The sequence below is a fragment of the Mercenaria mercenaria genome, chromosome 11 (assembly GCF_021730395.1).
Source record: "Mercenaria mercenaria strain notata chromosome 11, MADL_Memer_1, whole genome shotgun sequence".
Lineage (NCBI taxonomy): Eukaryota > Metazoa > Mollusca > Bivalvia > Venerida > Veneridae > Mercenaria > Mercenaria mercenaria.
In genome coordinates this window covers 43,253,825-43,277,835 of record NC_069371.1, presented here as the reverse complement: position 1 = coordinate 43,277,835, position 24,011 = coordinate 43,253,825, and the positions used below count along the sequence as shown (strand labels likewise).

At 34.6% G+C, this 24,011-nt stretch overlaps 1 protein-coding gene across 1 annotated transcript in view; it reads right to left on the bottom strand.

Annotated features, from left to right (window-relative positions):
- The window catches only part of LOC123561351 (hemicentin-1-like), a 60,872-nt gene extending 39,681 nt beyond the window's left edge, over positions 1-21,191 (bottom strand). Inside the window, exons 1-2 of the mRNA XM_053518069.1 lie at positions 20,921-21,191; positions 2,790-3,077 (exon numbers count right to left, since the gene is read on the bottom strand). Coding sequence (XP_053374044.1) covers positions 2,790-3,077; positions 20,921-21,191 — 559 coding nt within the window. The remainder of the gene's footprint in view (positions 1-2,789; positions 3,078-20,920) is intronic.
- Positions 21,192-24,011: the final 2,820 nt, after the last annotated feature.

Genomic DNA, 24,011 nt, shown 5'->3' with positions numbered 1-24,011 from the left:
TGTTTTATTATAACAACTGCTATTTGATTGTATCAAAATGACTGACACGGGAGTTACCAGTGGTCTTTGAAAATAAATCAAATGCAATGTACTAGTTTGTGGTATCACTGTATGGTTACCACTTATGAGAGGTAATAAAATGTGCAACACCTCTCACGCCCCTAGCACCGGAACGGAACTGTATTACACATATGTTGAATAGACTCCATGATTTCAAAGGACCAGAAAATATAACAACACTGAATCCAAGTCGTAGAACTATGGTTATTAAATCTTCCTAGTAATTCTAATCAATATATCAATATATCATAGACACGTTTTGCAGAAATATATCGTAAACCTCATGAAAATTACGTACTACTTGCTCCAAAATGTAGATGATGATGTTTTTAAAATAAAAATGATTCGGCAAATTGAGAAACAATAAATGACTAATAAATTTAAGGAAACGAAAAATTAAAGAGTATAGTAAAACATGATCGCAGATGCGTTCTAGACTAGATGGGTAAGTTCGTTTGGATGTCTGTGGTTCAGAGTGTCAATTTTAATTGCTTATTTTATAATAATAATAATTTTTGGAAAACGTGAGTACCCTTCTAGATCTGAGAAAATAAGTTAAAACTGAAGACATGTTTCACATATAATCATTTGCATATGCACTTGGCTAAAATGAAATAGAAAATATCTCTTACACACGTGTCCGAAATACGCTAAAGTGGTGATAAGTTGAATATGTAACGTCAACTTCATTAGTGGCAAGAAACGGCTAGCAGGTGACTGACTCACCTTATCACATTTCCTTATCAACTTTCATTACTAGCACAAATCAGTCTACGAATATGAGTGAAATATTCAACTTAGGACATCCATGGGAAAGGTATGACAGGAAAATCAATTGTTTATACCATGTTTTATAGTAGCCTAGTATCGCCGCATAACAAAACTGACAGTCCGTCTGAAGAGGGGAATTTAAGAGCTGGCTACCACTGAGTCCCCCATATGCCCGTCATTGCACAATCGAAGAGCAAAGTTTAGCGGCGAATTGTAAAAGGGCTAAACATAACATGCAGCTTGTCTCGGAACAATAAGGTCATAGCCACTCGCAAAAAAAAAAAAAACGCGGAAAATAATACGTTTCTTGTATTTGCATTTCTACACCTGTATTCGTCTCAAAAAAAATAAAAAGGTTTTGATTTAAACAATATAGCGATTTTGTTTATTGATAGGAATGCAAATGATTTTTTTTCTATATATTCCAAAAAAGTAGCGCAGAAGTTACAGTTGTTAGCTATAAATACTAATATATCATATTCGGTAAGTGTAACAATAAATTTGTTTCAAAACTAAATTTATTGTAACATATCACTACTAAGTGTGATTGTATTTTGTTTTAATATTTCCTACTCGTATGTCGATTGTAGATTGTATATAATTTTATGATGATCAGTAAATGATATAAACAACGTTCAAAAGCCCGTTTTATGGCTACTTTGATATTAAACGAAGAAACACATTGTTCGTATGTGTAAATCCTACTAAACTCCTATTTGACAATAAAAAGTTTTTGGGGGAAATTAGGATTTTACAGGTACAATGTTTTGTCAGCCATCATAACTGTTTATTTACAGCTACGCAATATAATGTTTTTTAGTGTTTCTCAACAATATTTCAGTTATGTAACAGCGGGCAGTTAACATAACCAGTACAAACATGTTCTCCGCAAATAATTGCCAACTTCCCCCACATGAACGAATGATTTCAGACACATTGTCTTTTATCAATCGAACAAACGGCCCACCCGAGGATCAAACTCACGACCCCGAGATCCGTAGATCGGCGCTCTCCCTATTGAGCTAAGCGGGCGAGTGGGTTACAAGATAATAAACGGCACAACTGTTTACTGTTATTTTAAACATTGTTTGATGAATGCTTCATTAACATAAGTACAATTTACTTGTAGCATTGCTAACGTTGTAACATTGGGATATATGTCGAACTTTATATAACCCACTCCTTTTTATTGAACAATATCTATTATCTCCGACAGGTATTTGGTATTCCCATGGGAACATATTGAATGAGATTTTTATGTTGAGCCATTCTACAGATACACAGTCACACATGGAATTTAACAATTTATCTCGCTCTTTACATAGACAAATTGTCCCCTGTTCAAAGACGAAACCCAACTGCTTTAATCACTACACTGTCTAGTCATTTTCCTAATACTATCTGCAAACGAAAACCATTCTGTATTTTGCAAATAAATGTATGGTCATTGCCGAAATGTAGTACAACTTGCATCAAGGCTTTTTACGGATTGAGTACAATTAAGGTATTTTAAGCTTTAAAATTCTAACAAAACAAACACATTTGAGAGCAGGTTACGCAATTCTGACAGCTTCCTACAGGTAGTGTTTACTATAGTGAACAAGATAGTTTGACCTGATATGTAAAATCCATTTTACAGATTTTAAAACAAATTTCTTCACTAAGCCGCGACAATGTCTGTGGAAAAAGTTATATATTTCAGATTAATTTCATAGAATAATGTTGCATTGTTTTGTAAAATAAATTGAAATGTATTTCATGATCCTGTATATACATTTTTGTATTGATGTTTATGTTTGCTAAATGACTGAACATAAAAATGTATTTGTTTTCATTTTCATTAAACACTAAAATAATTAAAATACATGTATATTCAACAGTGATACTTACGTGTAAGCTGACCTTCGACTTATTTCAATAAACATGTAGTAATTATAATAACATCTAGTGTAACTTACATAAAATGAGAACATCTATAAATGAAGTGTTATTTCCAGGTACAACTGCACCAACCGATGGATTCATTGAATTCCGTACATCACATGTACATTTCCCATTGTTCTGTACCTTGCTCACACTTAGCTCCTGGCCATTAGTAGTAGTCATGTTTGGGTATGTCCATGTATAAGATGGTGGCGGATTACCTGAACTGACACAACTGACAGACAATCGGTTGTTTCTGGCAACTTTTACGGTGCCACTGACTGGGGTTGAATTTATTCTGAAAGTTGGTGCTGTTGGGGGATCTGAAATTAGTGGTGTTTTACACATGCATGAACACCAGAAAAACAATTTAATCCTATATTAAACCCAGTTGATTATTTTTGTGCCCTATATATATAGGCAGTGGAACAAGAAATGCAAACTTCACGCAAACACTACCTATTTATGTGTAGTTAACTGCATCAAAGTACACTCAAAGTAGACAGTCCGAAAAATAATTAAAATATCATTTTCTGAAAAAGGGATATTTCAGCTGAAAAAATCATGCATAATTAATACAAGATTTAGCAGTCTGAAAACAAAACTACATGTATATAAAGAATATGAAATCAATTTCAGGACTGTTAAGTGCATGACTGTGTTCTCCTGCAAAGCATTTAACATAGATTTTAATTTTTCATTGCACTGATATGGCATAGACAGGATTAGCAAAGACTGACAAGCGGTGTTCACTCAATAAACTGTTTCCCTCCGTTGTGTAAAGAGGGCTTAGGGTAAGTCTCTACTTTATAAATGTCCACTGTTCACTTTCGTTAGCATTTATGTATACTTGTCACACATACCAATGGGTCAAAATGTTTTCTACTTCTTGAAATGTCAAAAGGTGTGTTAGACAAGACATGGCATTATAAAAGTAGGTCTAACAGCATCATTAAACAACGGAACTTACAGGAACCTAAATGTTTCCTTTCAGTAACAGTCAAAATAGACTACGCCGTGCATTCAATCAGACCTTCTCCTATCGTTCAGCACAACCTTTGAATTGTGTTAATGTTATTGTTTAGTTTTAACTTGCGATATGCAGGCTCAATAATCTAAGATCCCTTGTCATAATTACAGTTTGTTTAAGTCTGTCCATTGCTTTCTTGTTTATGGCAAGACCATTATTTCTAATGGGGACAATACGTCAGTTTCCATAGAATTGCACTCCATGTATCATTAAAGGTTACATGTACGTCACCGTGTGAACACATCTGCAGATGTTGGTATTTGTAAAATGTGCAAATGTTTAGGTCTGCTGAACCGGAGGCTTGAGGGCGTTGAAGGTTGCATGCATTTCCAATACCATTACAGACCCAATCAATCCAAGTCTGAACATTTTCATTTTAGCCGTGTTGGGCGACCTGTGTAGTTTCCACGTTTTTTATTTTATTATCTCAGCAGCGTTATTTGTGGCGTGTGGCGGACGTAAAAAGTATCCGTGTATATTCCATAAGGGCTGTTATATTTTGATCTCTTCAGATCGTCCAACACGACATTTATATTGTGTAAATGGTACTGTTTAGATTTTAACTTGTGATATGCAGGCTCCTAAACCCCAGATTCTCTCTCTAAATTCCAGTTTGTTTAGTTCTGCACAATGTTTTCTCTTTTAGAGAAAAAGACGTTATTTCAACTGGGGATCATATGCCGGGTTTCATGGAATTGCACTATGTGAATCATAATATTACTGAAGGTTCAATGTACAACTCCGTATGCAAATGGAAACTAGTATATGTACATGTATATATAAATGTATATACAACACTAAACACTAATGTAATATTTGTCGTGAAATTGTCTTGTTTACGTATAAGGGCGTACGCAAGTTTATGCCTACAAACATACTTTATACATTTAAAACCATACAAGACATGAACTTAGATCATATGCTTGTATAAATGAATATGTGGTTTGTATATACATTTAGTAAGTGTAGTCTAAAATATCTTTTGTGTGTGTGTGTGTGTGTGTGTGCGCGTGTGTGTGTGTGTGTGTGTGTCTATATATATATATATATATATATATATATATATATATATAAATCAAATAATAATAATATGTACAGATTAATATAGTTGATATATATATAGATTTTTTTTTAACTCAGAATGATCATAGTTCAATTAAGATAATTAACCCCATAGTATATAATACTTATTATTACATCTCCAAATTGTCATAGTACCACATGTCTCTCCATTTGCTTATATTGAACTAAAGGTTATTTGTCTAAATCTTGTGTCCGTCATGTTGAATGATATTTAGGCATAGTGTATATAACGTTTGACCATGGGCCATCAGGGCCTAGTTCAAATATGTATTTGTACATGTGGGAAACTGAATAAAACTTCTTCTTCTTCTTCTTATGAACACATAATAATATTATGTACTAATGTTGAGTTCTGCTCAACCCGGGACCAGTGAGTGTGGACGGTAGCATGTGTTTCTACAACCGTAAACGACCTGCTTAATCAAACCAAGCTCCGTAGTTCGTGTCCTCTCTATATCTTCTTAACCGCTAGGAAGATTTTCATAAAACTCACTCCATTTATTAACATCATCAGGACGACGTGCAGAGCGCAAGTCAGGTCACTATGTCCTAGACCAAGGTCACACTTGCAGTCAAATGTTAAATTCCTTAGCCTCGCGTCCGCTCAATATTGTCTAAACTGCTTGAAGCATTTCCATAAAACTAGCATCAATTATTTCATAAAGACAACATGCAGAGCACACATCTCAGGTCACTTGGTCCAAAGTAAAGGTCACACTTGGAGACTAAAGGTCAAATGACTTAGAAAAACTGAAACTGAAACTGTTTTATTTGATTAAACGCCTATTTTTACGGAAAACATATTCAATGGCGTTTTACAAATACATAAAAATACGACAAAAAATTAAGATATTTAATGACATATAACATAAATGAGCATAAATATCATTGTGAATAAACTATTTAGTAAGCATTAAAAAAAAAAAAAAAAAAAAAAAAAAAGATCAGACATCAGATAAGATTAATAAAATATTAGAACATTAAGATACGGTAAGACAGCTGTTTGTTATCAAGGTAAGAATTCGAATGTATTTACACAATAAAATCATCCAGTTCACGTTACTTCAATCTCATAAAAAAAATACAGTCACAGTTTCTAAAAGAGTGCATAGTAATTTCCAAAATAATGAGTTTTCAACTTCTTTTTGAAAACATCTATTGTGTCTGAGTTCCTTATTTCGAGAGGCAATTCATTCAAGAGTTTAAGTCCAACAGTACCAAAACTTCTGTCGCTGAACGTTTTGCGCTTGTTGAAAGGAACAACGAAACACCCAGTAACGGAATTTGAAGAACGCAAATTCCTTGTCTGTGTTTGTTTTACGAGAAGTTCAGAAAGATATTCTGGAGAGTTTCCAACTGAACAATTATACATGTAGGTGAGTATTTTGAATGTGATTCTGGCTTTGATTGGTAGCCAGTGAAGGTCATACAGCGCTTGCTTGGAACTGTCATATTTTCTTCGATTTAGGACAAGTTTTGCACACATGTTCTGAATTCGTTGCATTTTGTTTACTTCGCTTTGAGCAATACCATATAGAATGACATTACAGTAATCCAAATGGGATATCACCAATGACAGTACAAGGGTTTCGGTAGCCTCTTTGGTAAGATATTTCCGGATACATTTTATTCTGAAGTAGTTGAGCATTGCTGTTCTACACTTTCGTTTTACATGCTCTTTTAGATTCAAGTTTTCATCCAGGAATGCACCTAGATATCGAATAAAGCTCACTGATTTCACTTCATCACCTACAATACATACTTTGTCAGTTGAACACTTAGAGAGCTGTTGCCTACTACCAAACATGATGAACTCGGTTTTCTACTGTTGGAGATGATGGTTTAAAGCGTTTATTAGCAGTGTGGTCATCCGCAAAGCCGTAAACTGAAATCGACGGCGGAATAACATCAAACAGTGTCCCCGCATATGTCAAATATAGCCAAGGTCCTAAGCAGCTCCCTTGTGGAACGCTACAATTTAATTGGCGTGGAGATGACATGGCTGAATTGACACTTACACGACAACTTCTGGGGCGCAGATAGGAATCAACCCAGCTCAGTGCTGTTCCACGAACGCCATACTGCTTGTTTAACACATCAACAAGAATGTCATGATCTACAGTATCAAAAGCGGCACTGAGATCGATGGCAATTAGCGCCGTAACTTCTTTCTTCTCCATAGCATCCAGTAAATCATTTACAAGACGTAACAGTGCTGATTCGCAAGAATGGTTTTTCCTGTAAGCAGATTGGTTTTTTGGTAGAAGATTGTGTTTGTTTACATGATCATTGAGCCTGAACAGAGCTGCCTTTTCAATTAATTTTGACAGAAACGATAGATTACTAACAGGCCTGTAGTTTGCGAATTCAAGTTCCAGTCCCATTTTCTTCAACAAAGGTCTTACAATTGCCTGTTTCCAATTTGTTGGAAAGATGCCGTCGCGCAACGACAAATTAACCAATTTAGTAATAACAGGCAACAGCTCATCCAAGTATGATTTTAGCACTTTTGTTGGCAGAATATCAAGTTCACATGACTTTGTCTGTAGTTGGTTTATAATTTTTCTAACTTCTTCCCCGCTCAGATCTTTAAAACTGTCAAAACAAGGAATATCTTTTTCGCATGGTTGAAACTTATCGAAATGTTTCAACGATTCTCGAATGTTTTCGATTTTATTCATGAAATGATCTGCAAATTTCTCAGCCAGTGTACTGTCATGTCCAGTTGGCATAGGGTTCTCCGACCTAGTGCCTGTTGACTCAGATACAAATCTATAAAGCTTTTTCGAGTCACCTTTTGCATTAAGAACTTTTTCACTCAGAGATGACTTTTTCTCATGTTTGAGTTCTTTTTCGTAGTTTTTACGCGCTGTTTTGAAGGCTTCATGCAGATGTGATTGTCTATGTTTCTTCCACAAACGTTCAGATTTGCGAGCCACTCTTTTAAGGTGAAGAAGTTTTTCTGTGAACCAGGGTTTTGGAGCGCGATGGATGATTGTTTTTTCTATAAATGGTGCGTGTGAGTTCAAAATATTTTCTACTGCTGTCTGAAACTCTTCAACAGAAAGGTCGACATTATCAATTTCGATTGTCATTTTTCTCAGATCGCTTGAAAAAGTGTTCGTATCCATGTCTTTGAAATTTCTAAAGAGCACAACCTCACTGGTTATATTTTCCTTTCTAACATTTGTCACAATTTTGACTGCACAGTGATCAGAAATATATGGACCCTGTTCACAAGAAACTACTTCAACTACTTAGCTTCGTTTCCGATATATATCTTCTAAACCGCTTGAAAGATTTTCATATAACTAGCATCAAATATTTACGTCATCATCACGACTAAGGCCATATGTCACAATTTATTAAAGGTCAAATAGCTCAAATATGAGCCCGATCCATATCTTTTAAAGCACTGAAAGTATTTTCATAAAACTAGCAACATTTGTTAACATTCAGAGTGCACAAATCAGGTCAATCGATAGCTTCTTTATCGTTGGAAGAGTTTTTATAAAACTAAAATCAGCCTCATCTGGACGTCATGCAGAGTACGCGACCCAAGTCATTAGGTTCAAGTTCAAGGTCGCGTTTGAAAGTCAAAGGTCATGATGACAACATTTTACTTATTCCTGTACCAAAGTTTTAAGGTATTTATCACCTTAACTGATAACTCTAGTTCTGAACAGTATTATTTCTAAGAATTGTGTGTCGCATATAGCCAACCATTAAGATAAGATGAAAAAACATATCGCCAGTCATATAGTAAATAAACCCCAGGGTCAAATAAAAAAAATCCCATTAATGTGTGTTGATTTAAAGCATTTCGTCAATTATTTTCTCAGATCTGGCGCTATGTGTTTATAAAACATTGTGCAGTACATACTATAACTAATTTCAAAAGAGTTTCTGGACAGGTAAGCTGGGTCTCAGCTTGCCAATAGCTTATTTTAAAGATAACAATGTAACAGAAAATTACACTGCATTTGAAAGCTTCGGTCATTTCCTTGGTTTTCAAATAAAAATAATCGTCGAAAAGGGGATAAAAGACCATATGCTTTTACTATCTCTGCTCTTCAATCACTCATCAAATCTGTTATTGAACAAATGTTAACATAACATGATCATACGGTTATGAATAACTTCTTAAGGTTTCATTTACTCTTTTTCTGACGAACATTAACAGTTTCATATATGCACCAATGCAAAACCAAAGCATAAAAAGTTTATTTTTAAAATTTCTTTACAGCAGCAAACCAGTAATACACTACATTTCAGGACACAACACTAAAATGACCACTTTTTACAAAGTCAGGGCCATAACTCCTACATGACTGAATGAATCCGAACGCAAACCCCAGGTGCACAACTACACATGCTAACCAACATTCCTGTAAAGTATTGTGACTACGTCAAATACTTTTGGAGCTAGGCGCGACACAACATTCTCGGAAGAACAGACGGACGGACGGAAGGACGGACGGACAAGGGCAAATCTATATGCCCCTCCAAAGTGGGGGCATAAAAATGGCGATTTACCAAGCTATTTAAATGAACTTTTACCTGATATAGTTAGTGATACAAATTCGTACCATTTGAAAAATCATCTCGATTACGCAACTGTTGCCCGTCGTCTTGAAATTTATTCCAGATCAGTAATACCGTCATCTATTAAGCTTTGAAATGATTTAGATATAGAAACTCGAAATTCAGAAACTCTCTCCTCATTTAAAATAAAATAAAGCTGCAAAAAGTATTTAACCCACCCGTTGTTCCAACATATTTCCTTGTAGGTGACCGTTTCCTGCAAATGCATCATGCCCGAATACGAAACATATGCAGTAGCTTAAACAACGACTTATTCAACAATATCCACAATGTACGTGCGGCAGTTTGTGTGAAGATGCTGAACATTTCTTCTTTCGCTGTCCGCTATACACAAACCAAAGACTCCAACTGTTTACCAATACTAGACAATATCATCCTCTTAACAGTAAAAAACAATGCTTTTGGTTATGATTATTTAATCGATGAAGACAATTCTACTCTTTTCAAGGAAGTCCAGCAATTTATCAAATTAACCAGACGTTTTGAAACGTCCAATAACTAATGTTGTTTATGTACCTTACCATATTTGTAAGTACTTAGTCGCTGATCTTAATCAAAATAGTAAACCCCGAGGACACTCGAGACACGCGAAATCGGGGATGATCAAATTTCAAAATCTTCGTTAGTTCTTTTTCTTTCTTCAGCCTTTTGTCTTTTTTAATGAACTAGACATCGATTTTTTTGTATTTTTTTGTATCATCATTAGCTGTATAACAATATATGTTTATACTAAATTCTAGATCCATCTGTTACCTTAACCCACTCTTGGGGAAGGGCCGTTGGAAAAACTTGTGGCCCAACCTTTTGCTTCTGATTTCAATGTAAACATTACTTAACATGCTTTTCAAACTTTCATTAATCTATGTTAAATTTAATGCATGTGTTTATTTGTATTATATAAACATGTATTGATTCGTTTGCAAAAAAAAATATTTTTAAACAAAAAAGATTAAAACAGGAATGTGTCTGTAGGACACCGGGTGTGCCCCCACTGGTACATTTGTTACAAATAAGGGGCAATAATTCAAATGTTTGCCGTCTTCAGGGGATATAGCCTCAACAAACATTTTATATAAAGGATTCATTATTTTAGACCATATACTTTTTGAGCTCTGAGCATCAATAACAAAACATCCTCTGTTATGACTATAAAAAATAGGAGGTGCGCATGTTTATATCATGATAAAGACTCATGCAAGGTTTCATCAATTTATATGAAATACCTTGTGAGCTAGGCACATCACAAAGTGAAAATGAGCATTTTTGACTATTTCAGGGGTCATAACGCTAGAAATAGGGGCTGAGCTAGACGAAAATAGGAGGTGCGCAAGTTCATATCATGATTAAGACTCATGCAGGGTTTCATCAATTTATATCAAATACTTTCTGAGCTAGGCGTGTCACAAGGTAAAAATGTGCATTTTTACTATTTCAGGTGCCATAACTCTGGAAATAGGGAGCGAAGCCAGACAAAAAATATCATGATAAAGACTCGTGCTAGGTTTCATCAATTTATATGAAATACTTTTTAAGCTAGGCGTGTCATAAACATTTTTCGGACGGACAAACGGATAAGACCAAATCTATAATAAACAGTAAAAATGTATTATGTTTAATATGAATAAACGGGAGGATAGTTATAACAATGAACTTGCGTTTTAACAATTAACTGCTAACTTCATTTTTTTTTATTTAATCATATCTGATTGTTCTTTGTTTCATACATTGAATAATATAAGCATGTCTTTTTAACACAGAACATAAAAAATACAACTGGGTCGGGCTACAAGTAATTTTAACATCGGCATATACAGCCATTCAAACAATGTTAACTTTCGTCTTTATAAATGAACATTTTAAACCTTGGTTACACAAATACGTGCAATTCAATTTTAAGATAATTTCAGTTTTGAAACTTCAAATACAACTGACCCTTAAAACATAGTCTTTTGTCTAATTCATCCAGTCGAAAGTTATCCCCACCCCTCAGGTCGGACGGAATGACACACTGGTTGGAGCGTACCCCCGCCAATTGAGCGTTCAGAGGTTTGGTGTCCAGTACGGTCACTCTTTTCGTTACTGATATTTTTTTCAATGGGACAGTTGTACGTTACTGTGCAAAAAGAATTTAGTGTTTGTAAAAAATTAAATGTTGACGAAAACGGGTGTTAAACCCAAAAACAAACAATAGCTATTCCCGGCTAGTCCTGACACAGTCAAAACGACATGAAGTTAATGTCAGACGTTAAAAGTGTACGGACATGAAATAAATAAACTATTGCGCTTATGCATTTGATAACCATTAATATGTAGGGTTTACGCCGTTTCTCAACAACCTTCCAATTATCTCACGGCGGTCTGCTTACCAAACCCGTTTATATAGTTTTAAACCAGTAGGCACTCTCCGCAAGAAATTGACAACTTTGCCACTTCATGGAGAGCTGTAGCTAGTCGAGCTTGAACTGACATCTCTGAATTCCGAGGAAAATTGTATTTAACTTTTTATGAAACAGTTGAAATGGGTCTAAATCAAACACGAAATGCAACAAACCGTAAAATAAAGGCTGCAAATAAATCCTACAAACAGAGAATGTGAACTTGGTTAAAAAACACGGGGAAAAAAGATGAAACGTTTTAACTATGCTTAAACTTCACAATTTTCATTGCACTGTAGCGTGAAAATAAACCCCGTAGTCAATGAATTTTGTAATCTTATTTTATTCAAAAAAACATTTCAGGAACATTTTCAGAATGTTTTTTTTTAAATCTATGGAGCATATCCCAGTCACACATACGGCGCGGATAACTACGTCTAACCACGAATAGAAACGTAGTAATCCGTATCGATCCGTACCTGAGCCGTACGGAGTGGTACGGATTGATACGGATTACTACTTTAAGGTACGGCTCAGGTACGGATCGATACGGATAACTATTCAAAAAAATTCAAAAACTAGGTAAGGTAGAGTTATGATTCTTTGACACTGCACTTTGCCTCAATGGCCTCTATGATTATGTGAAGTTTCAATCAAATGGCTTTAATACTTCTAAGGTTATACTCCGGACAAAAGTGTGACGGGCGGATGGACGGACGGACTGACGGACGGTCGGAAGGACGGACAAAGCGGCAACTATATGCTCGCCCTTCGGGGAGCATGAAGATCATTGTCGTTAAGATGCGTATTATTATATAATTCCTTCGCATCTGAACTTCAAACATTGATTTTATTCAGCGACAAATCACTAAATTAGATATATTATTTCTTAAATAAGAAGTATCAGTTTTTCATTATGCTTTTTGTGTGTAACATGCATTAAGGTAGATTCTACACAACTTTGACAATAAAAATTGGAAAGAAATCGGAAAAAGGTTTACAAAATTAGAATACGCTTAAAATGAAATTTAAATTGTTGTAAACTTTTTTGAAAAAAAAAAGAAACAAGGAAGAACGGCAAGTCAGCATGGTAAGCATATGATACGCTCTATGACGTTGGAAGACTTGTGAAGGACTAGGATTTCAGAGAGGATGAGCTTTAAATATTGACATGGAATGTAAATGGACTTACTAGAGCTAAGCGTGAATGTGACGATTTTACCACAAGCATTGTAAATTACGGTATTGCGTTTATATATGAATATTGTATGAATATTGGACAAGTAGCTATAACATATTGAATTGTCAGGATACCATAGCTGTAACTTCTACAGAAAATTTCAACACCGCAATGCAAAGAGATTGTGTTATAAAGACTCTCTGGCTGCTGGTATTGAAATTTTTAGAACTCATTTTGACACTATAATTTGGTAAAGGTTAGACAAAAGCTTTTTTAAATTTTGAAAATGATGTATACACCTGTGGCTCATATATTTGGGGAGAAGACTCTTCTGCATATAATGTTGTAAATGAGGACTTATTCAGTGTGTTAGAAGCCGATGTAAATGACTTCGATTCCCTAGGATACGTGTACATTTTAGATGACTTGAATAGTCGTGGTGGTGTGAAAAGTAATTTTATTGTTTTTAATCGAAGAAATTATTATACTGATAATGATGACTATGTTCCCGGTACACCCATATCTCGGGCCTCCTTCGATACGTCATGCAACAATTACGGAGTAAAGCTCCTTGATATTTGTAAAAGTACGTATTTATGCATAGTTAACGGCAGATTGGGTAATAACTGTGATAATGGTAATTTCCTTTTGTTAATCCGATTGGAGCGTCTGTTATATATTAATTGATGACAATAGAGTGTTATTTTCAAAAAAATATTTTTGATTTTACTATTGGCAGCATGAATGAATGAATCAATGGAGTGGTCATGCCGCAGTTACATTTTCTTTATCATGCCAAAAGCGAATAACTAGCGCACAAGTAGAAGATGAAAATGGAATGCCGAGTGTCGGGATAATTTTCGATATGGCCTTATATCCAGATTACCGGACTTGAACCATTTAACAAGTTCTATAGTTATTACAAAAAGGTCGTCAATAAATAATTGTTTTACAAACATTTTACGAGATGTTGCGGATCCTATAGTTTTAAAACATATCAAACGTAACACACATTTCCTTTTGTGATACGCCCTTGAGTAAAAAGGCTGAATGGTTTGATATAGATTGTCAGAATGCAAGGGCACGTTATTTAGAATCTGTGAGATTATTTAATAATTGTAAATTCCCCTCAAACAGGGTGTTTTTGCTTACGTAAAAAGAATATAAGGAAATTTCTCGCAAGAAAAAGATGTGTTTCGAAGCGAGGAAATTAAAGGAGATCGAACAGTTAAAGCATTGTCAGCCTAAGCAGTTTAGAAATATTTTAGTAAGAAACAGAAAAGGGGCAAGGATAGTGGGGTTACGTTAGAAGAGTTGTATGATTATTTTTCAAATTTAGAAAATGATTTATTTCAATGTTAAAATGAAGAGGCGGAAGATTTGGTTCCACGCATTATTTTAATACTACTGATTGTCCGTTTGAAGAATTAGATTGTGAAATCATAGTTGATGAAGTTGTAAATGTTGTCAAACAACTTTAAAGAGATAAAGCCATGGGTAGTGATTAGCTGATGAACGGATATTTTATGGAGCGTAAAGATATTATTGCCTCTCATTTATGTGATATATTTAACGCTGTATCTAATTCTGGTATTTTTCCTGAAATATGACACGATGGTGTTATTATACCACTGCATGTCAATTACGCCCCACGTTGGGCGCCAAATGTCACAGGGTGAGAAAAATGTGCAGCCAGACCGGGACTCGAACCCGGGGCCTCGGAATACCGTTCCGATGCTCTACCGACTGAGCTACCCGGCCGCCTACACACTTTCTCCCCGTTTTAATATCCAAGTTCTATACCGTGACACTTTTCCCCACCATTTTGAAATTCGTCCTCGAATTTCAGTGGGTATTTTATATATAAGCAATTACAGGCGTAGGTGACTAACCAGTGTAATGCCGTCACGGTCCCATGTTGGGCGCCATTGTCGCCGACGGCCGCGCTACGCCCTTTGATGGGGAAGGCAGAGCTGGGACAAGATATTTGTTTGTCTATTTGTCTGTATCAATATCTAACAAACGCAGGTTCGATTACTCAGAAGATGTATTCTATATAATTTAGATGACCTGTAACAAATAATGAAACAACATAAATATATAATCTCATATATGTATATATATGTGGTTATTACAATTGACATTATGAACGGTGGTGTGACGAATGAATTACGGACAAAGCAAACAATGACCCGACATTTCAAACCGAATATCTCAACAAATATTGAATAACCAACTAAGATAATTATTACATATATGGCAAAAATATACAACAATATAGGACAAACATTTACCTGTAGATACATGAATGTATAACTACAAAAATGGCATTTTCATTTGATGCACAGAAAATGGCGTTTGTTTATTTGTATTTGAATAATGGCTGTAAAGTGAAAGTAAGTAATCGATTGGTTATGACAATCACGTGTTAGAGTTAGTAAAGAAAGATAACCGTGCAATAATATCTCTAAACTACGGAGTACTGGACTAAACTTCTAACTTACAATGACTTACGATCAAACTACTTCAAATACTACTGATAGACAGCTAAACTAGACTAAAGTAGACACGGAATAATTGCAATGTATGGGGAATAAGAAAATAAGTGAACACTGGTACTATTTAGTTTTAAATATGATTTATTACTTATTAATGAATATACACCCTATGACAACTGCATGTCAATAATTATTGTGGAATAACGTTAGTCAGTTGCTTTTCTAAAATCTTTACTGCGATACTTAATAATAGAATTGTTGCATTCTGCGATAACAATAATATAATATTTGACACACAGTTCGGCTTTAAGCAAAGTCGTTTAACAGTCGATGCTATTATGTTTTAATATCTACCGTGCAGTATTTCTTAAATACTAATACACGACTTTATGCAGCATTTATTGATCTAAAAAGTGTTATGACATTAAAGTGTTATTGTTGAAACTATATAGAAACGGAATACAGGGAAATTGTTACGAATAACTACGAGTATGTATGATAATGTTAAGTCGTATATAAAGAAATATAACTCGTACTCTGATTAGTTCTTTCGCATTAGGCTTGCGTCAAGGGAAGGTAATGTCTAATCTGCTCCTTGTAATGTTTGTTAATTATCTAGAATTTCGATTACAGTCACCTGAAAACCCTGGCTTATATATAGATCATTTAGCATTGATTTTACTTCTCTTTGTCGATGATATGGTCATTTTAGGGAAGACCCATCTGAATTACAGTCAAGTTTATATCTTTTATACTTATATTGCAATAAATGGTGTTTGGAGGTTAACTCATATAAAACAAAAATCATAGTGTTTAGAAAGCGAGGTCGTGTATTATCAAATAAGAGTTGGACCTACAATGGCCATAACATTGAAAATGTAAAATGACTTTAATTATCTGTGGACAGTGTTTAACTATACTGAAGTTTTTGCATTGAATTAAGAACATTTGTCAGGCAAATCCTTAAAAGCCTTAAATGTACTCTTAATAAAATGTAATCAGTTAAAGTTAAAACCTAGAATTTTATGCCAGCTATTTGATGCTTTTGCCCGTGCTAGTATACTAAACTACTCGTAAAAATATGGGATTATACAAAATCGAAAGTAATTGAAAGAATCCATCTAAAATGTTATAAACGTCTTTTAAATGTCAGAACTTCAACATGCAACGTAGGTGTTAACTGCGAGCTGGAGAGATATCATATATATATATATATATATATATATATATATATATATATATATATATAACAAGATATGTAAGAATAATCAAATACTGGTCTAAAGTATTACACTCAAATAATATCATATTGCAAAAAAACAAACAACATATGAACACGGTTTAAGAGATTGTAACAATGGCCATACTAACTGGCTTTCACCTGTAAAAAAGTTACTTAGTGAATTTGGATTTGCTGATGTATTTTTAAACTTCAATATAGTAGACGTAAAACTGTTTCCAAGTAACTTTAAGCAATGTGTCATTGTTATACTCCAAAATGGAATGCTGCTGTAGGTAAAAGTGCAGTACTTGATCACTACAAACTTTTTTAGCAAGATTTATCTTATGAACCATATTTGGATGTATTATCTTTTGATCTTAAAATATATTACACACGATTACGGTTATCTGCACATTCTCTTACAATACAGACTGGTCGTTATTCACGTAACAGAATACCTAGAAATGAAAGATACTGCTTACGTAATACACTGTAATTTGTTAGATTTGGAGGAAGATTTTCACTCCTTTTTTTTAAATGCCCGTCTTATGAAAACTTAAGGAAGAAATACATTAAAAGATATTTTTACCAAAGGCATAGTATGTTTAAAATGATACAATTGTTTACAAACACTAAACATGCTGGTATAGAAAAACCTAGCAAAATATGTTAAAGCTGTTATGTCTGTAAGCCTTTCACTGTTAATTAATTGATACTGTTGTTCGACCCCTCTACTTTGTAACTTTAATTTTGTTATACTGTATAAAAATGTGTTTTTTTTTGCAACTAAACACATGATCAGGTGATAAAAAATATTTGTATTTATGTATTACAAGTCTTAAATAAAGTTTCTATTATGTTCTGTTCCTAAAATACAGTTGTTCTTTTTGTTATACGCCCGAAGGGACGTATTATGGTATGATGCTGGTGTCCGTCTGTCCGTCCGTCCATTCGTCCGTAAGCAATTTTGTGTCCGCTCTGTAACTCTTGAACCCCTTGAAGGATTTCAAGGAAACTTGACACAAATGTCCACCACACCAAGACAACGTGCAGAGTGCATGTTTTGGATGTCTCGCTTCAAGGTCAAGGTCACACTTAGGAGTCAAATGTCATATCAGTTTGTTTCGTGTCCGCTCTGTAACTCTTGAACTGCTGGAAGGATTTCAAAGAAACTTGGCAGAAATGTTCACCACACTGAGACGACGTGCAGAGTGCATGTTCCAGATAACTTGCTTCAAGGTCAAGGTCACACTTAAGGGTCAAAGATCATATATGACTTTGCTTTGTGTATATTGCTCTGCATTGCAGTGCTCTTGTTTTTATTTGGCAGATCTCTTTTTTGTTCCCTTACAAATATTTTTTTGAATTACTTCCCTTTTATGTTACTATTTATGTTACTATAAATAACTTTTTTATTGTTGGCCGTAGGGAAAAACCGAGACCACTTTTCTGTGGTACAACATGGATGGTACCTCCAATTTTTAGATGTATTTTTACATACCTGTACCTGATAAGGATTTTATTTGTGGGCCTTGAATATTTTTTTTTGTGGACTTAGATTTTTTTTTTAAGTTTTCCTTTTGTTGTTCCAGTCCTTTCGGCTACAACAGTCAAGTTCTTTAAATTTTGCTCCCACCCTATGATGTAATCCTTCGGGCGTATATTGCCCCATTTGGCGGAGCTCTTGTTTTGTTTCCATCTCTGCAAAATGTTGGCAGATTTAAATGAAAATTGGACACAATGTTTGATAACAATTTTGTAATATTAACACATAACAACGATAATATTTTGTTTTTTTTTCTTTGTTTTGGATTTAACGTCGCACCGACACATGATAGGTCATATGGCGACTTTCCAGCTTTAATGGTGGAGGAAGACCCCAGGTGCCCCTCCGTGCATTATTTCATCACGAGCGGGCACCTGGTTAGAACCAAACGATAATAAATGGAAGTAAACCCATTAAGCCCTACGGTAACAATAAAGTAACCTTTAAATAAAAAATAACATGTAATGGTAGATTTCAAATAAAAGTGACATATCATTTAATGTCAAAATGACAGCAATACTCTTTCAACGTGTCGAATTGACGCACGTAAATTTCATATCAGACTTGTGACGTCACTTATTACACCACATTAAGGGATGACGCGGATTCAGAAAGCATAATTATGTCGATAGGTTTATATTATAAATTGCTCAGCCAAACGAAAAATTAATGTGTATCCTTTTATAGGTAAAAAAAATAAGCAACGAAATGATGATAAGCTTTGCATCGATACACACGTGTATGTACTCATTTTCTTCGCGGATTACTGCTGCGCCGCTATTGTCCCGCCAATCGCGGAAAATGACCTTGAAATCTTTATGAAACCCGTGAAACTTTGCTTACAAATCCGTTACCAAGGCTCGTCCGAAACAATTTCTTCGAGTGACCGACATCCCTAAGCGTGATTGCAATAGACCCTTTTCCAAATATGCCATTTTGGCTTATCAGTAAAAAAATCACGTGACTCTGAAAATTCCAGAACGAGACTGAACGTGATAGATCACAGAAGCGATAATACATGTATACTTGATAAATTGATTACATATTCATTGAAGAAACTGATAATTATCCATCATAACAGAAAAACTTCAGCTACATATACTGATCGGTAAGTGCATTATTGTATTTCTGTACTGGTACTTTGCTCGATTTGGGTTTATTTTCTTTACTTCGGCCACTATAAACTTACGTCGAGGAAACCTGGAAATGAAACCGGTAAATTTTATTTTGTTTCTTGCTTTATTATTAGAAATTGAATGGAAAGAAATCACCGAGAAATCACATCTAAACTTGTCTTTTTTTTTAAAGAAACGGACATATGTAATACTATCGGCCACAGATGGGAAGTTGGCGATGGCTGTATCATCCCTAATTTACCCCACCCGCTTCTTTTGACAGTAGCGTTGTATGACAATCAGGCAGTGTAGCTATATACTATGAAACAAATGTTTTCAGCAACTCGTTAACAGTTTCTGTTCAACCATAAATATATTGAAAGTAAATAACACATATTAGATGTAAATCAATAGTTTTACAGACAAATATTACACTGAGATAGGCCTAGATCTATCCTATATTTAAGGGGGGAAAGTGTATACAGGTCGTGTCTAATCGCATTCGTTCAGAGTACCAGCACATTTGAGCCGGCTGTGACTATTTTAAGATAGTGGGTACTGTTAAGAGACACAGAGTGGCATGAAAATTATATTGGAGGCATGTAATAGATTCGGCATATATATGTTGGTACTCAAAAACAGACACTGATTTTGTATAGATCTAGGTTGTTTGGTATACCATATATAATGTTTTTACATGTTCATCAATTTTTATGTTTCCTGCCTTTCAGAATATGTCTTCTAAAAGACGTGGACAGATGTGTTGTGTGTATGCGTGCTGCAGATGACAAGGAGAACTTTCTGACAGGTATTCATTTCTTTAACATTCCAAAAACTGCCCTCAGTGAAAAGAAACTCATGGAACGCTGGTGTAGTTTAATAAAGAGACAAGACGATCACAATGATAAAGAATCTCTTGCAACTGGTATACATGATCAACTTCCTGTGATATGTCAAAGCTACTCTTTCACATATGGAACAGAAATGTTCATGATTGTCTTCACACTAACAGTCTGCTTTAAGATATTCAATTTACTGAAGTATTAAAAACAGACAAATGTTTTTACTTTCTCATTGCATGACAAATATAAAGTAGACAAAAGAGTATTACTGAAGAACATGGATTTTGCTTAATTATATACTTAAATAGATCTGTGAAGTACATTAAAAACAAGCACTTGTATACTCTATATATTAGCTTTGCTTTCATGATCAGAAACACTGCGGTCAATTTAGACCTTTACACACAAATGTAATGTCCCTCTTTATACAGTTGCAATCTTCTTTGAACACGTCTAGTCACCAGTTCAGGAATAAACACTTTTTTGTAGAATTTCAGTAATTTGGGTAACCATATACTATACCATGATGACTCATCAAACATTATTCTTTCAATGTGAACCTGGTCATCACTTATTCAAACTACAAAGTCTGCCCATTTCAGCCCTGTTACATACATCTGTCCCTGAACCTGGTAATAATAATCATGATTTTTATTCAATCTAATCTGACCCTGATCACAAGTTTGTAAACAAAATGTTTTTTTCTGCACAGCCTCTTCAAGTGTGAGACCAGCTCTGGACATTGGGCAATTGACTTCAAGACAACCATAGCTCTCTGTTGATTTATCATAAACCTTTCCATCAACGCTTGCCCCTAGAGCGGGAAACTGTTCACATATCCGTAATCCGATTTTTTTAGCTTCTACTGTTTGCCCGGAGTCTTTCATTTTTTGTTCATATGCCCGGACTGCCCTGTCCTCGTGATATTTCCCATATTTCATCGCAACCGATGAAAAGTTTGTGTAAAGTAATTGTTTAATTACACCGTCAGCATTTTTTTTACGTTTAATAACTTTTCCAAAGTTTGATGAGGTTAGCATTGTCTTATGGAGGTGATTCCAAAGTTTACTTTTTGACTGGTCTTTTGTCCTGGTTTCAATGGAATCTATTACAGAGTTATCAACATTCAGTTTTTTTCACATAATCATTTACGACTGACTCCATTTCCTCACTGTCAATATTGGTGTTCTTTAGGACATTAATACCCTCAACTGAAAACATTTCTACCAATGTTTGTTTAATCCTGTCATTTTTAGCACTGTCACTTTCACAATAATTTAATGTTGCGGTAACCTCAACATTTTCACTAACAAGTATGCTCTCTTAAAGGGTTATCTCCTTATGTTGTATATCTTTTGGGTCATCATGAAAGAGAAAGAAGCCGGATGCTGGCATACAGTCTTCTAAATCATCATATAGAGTCCTTAGTGCAGGAACATCTACAAAAGTGTCAACCGGTGCATGTGGATCATACAGGGTTACGGATGGTTTTGTGTCCTGCCTCTTTTCCTGAACTAGCTTTTTTTTTTTCATATCTGGAAGTTCAGCGGAACTTACTTTCAGGTCTCTGGGCACATTCCAGCTGCTCAGCTTCCCGGTGCATGTTACAGCTTCAGGGGCTTTCTGTAAACGCTTTCTACTGATATCTTCCACACAAAACAGAAGCCCACCTATATGGTTGCACTTGCCCTCTCCATTTGGACCCAATCTGAAATTAGAAATTAAACATTCAATCATAAATAATTTCAAAATAATCTTATTGAAAATGAAAACATAGCCCAGAATAAACAGTATAAATGTACATTTTTAATTCTTTAGGCACAATTTACGTCAAAGTGTTTAAGGGGACGCATATTGCTACATTCACAGTTCATACAGAAATGAGGAAGGGGTGCATATTCAAGAAATCGATGGTGGGAAGATAAAAAACATATTCCTAAACTGATATAATACTGATGGACACCTGTAATATTCAGTACTTTGTGGATAAGGATGTGGTACTATGAATGTAATAGGAAAACAGAGGTCTTTGTGAAAGTACATTCAACACAAAATATTAAGCTTTTGTATAAAGAAAAAACAGGTTTATTACAATAACAGTGTTACAAATAATGTTGAAGGGATGAAATTTTCTTTCTAACACACCAGGTTTGCTTAAACATGTAAAAATTTAACGCCACGTCATTTCAGCTCGGGATGGACGCCATATTTCTCATTGATAAAAAATGTAAACAAAAAAAATCAGAGTGGGATTAGCATTGCAAGGTCATAACATGACATTCTACACAATGAATACCTTAGAACAGATATCTAAGATGCTACACAGGTCAGGCGGGTTAAATGCATAATGTCGATCACTTGAAATTTCATCTTGAAAAGGTGGTTAATTTTAGTTTATTTACATGGTTTCTAATTTTCCCACGACTTCTCGGCGATTCACTGCAAAAAGTATTACTGCGCCGGACGAAAGGTAACTCTAATAAACAACGGGAGACAACTTAGGTGTCAGCACGTGTATGATTTAAAAAAAACAAAACATGTCGATGATTACAATTTCTTATCAAATAATGAATACTATTCAGATATTCGTCTTTAATATTAGAAAATTATTAATTTCTGTGGACATTTATTAAAAAATATCACTTACAGTGGACTACTTTGCGCATCAAACTGGTTTCCGCTTCAGTTGTGAGGCACTTCCGTTATACTTTTTGACAACAATAACAAACACAAAATTAATCAATAAAGTCACTTATAAACCGACTGCTACTTACATCAGTCTAAGTATAATTGTTGTTACAACATTATACTTGTTCATTACGTTATGAGATAAAGTTTATCTTGAACTGCATAATCCATTAATTACGTTTAGATGATATTGCATTTACACCTTATCTGACCCCGCTTTTTTTACGTGAATGACAGCATTCTCGTGCAACTCGTGCAAACAGAGTTATGAAAAGTATGGTGGAGAATTCAAGGACAAATTATAAATGGCATTAAAGTGAGGATAACTGTATATTCCTCCAGTTTTGATCATTGACATTCCTGCTGTGTATTAGTAAGTTTTGTGAACAAGATTAGAATGTTACTTTTGCACATATACACATTGATTGGACCTCTCAACCAAATTTCATACCTTATTTTAGGGATTTTTAAGATAATACATTTTCAATAGTTTGTTGAATGTGTTTTGATATTTAAGTGCATTGTAGTTCATGAATACCATGTTGAAAATTAACAATGGCAACATTTCTATGCCCTTATTGTAAACCACTCGACTTCTGTAACGATAAATGTTTAACGTAATAAGGGGAATATACTCTTTTAGTTTTGGAATGTGGCATTCCTTGACCACCGTATCTTTCCTTATGCACTACTTTGTAAACAAACTAAATAATGTGTTTTAGCTTACATATGCAAAATGAAAAGCAAGACAGTGAACTTATTTCACTTTTTTTCTTTAAATTAGAATCTGTAGGAGATTGATAAATGTTTGGACAAGGTGAAGCACTATTATTTTCGCACAAAAAAAAAGTATTAATTGTTGACTTTGAATGTACACAGTAAGTCTTATGTAATTCAACAATAACTTTCTTGTTTCAGTTTTTCTCATTTTTATTTTAGTGAGCAATCCTTTGTGTACTTATAACAGTTGAAACAGTATCCATTTCATGTACCAAAACCTTGTACTTTTTTGCAGGTAAATTTTATCATACCCAACCGACTTTTTTCTAATTTCAAAGTATGCGTCTCCTTAA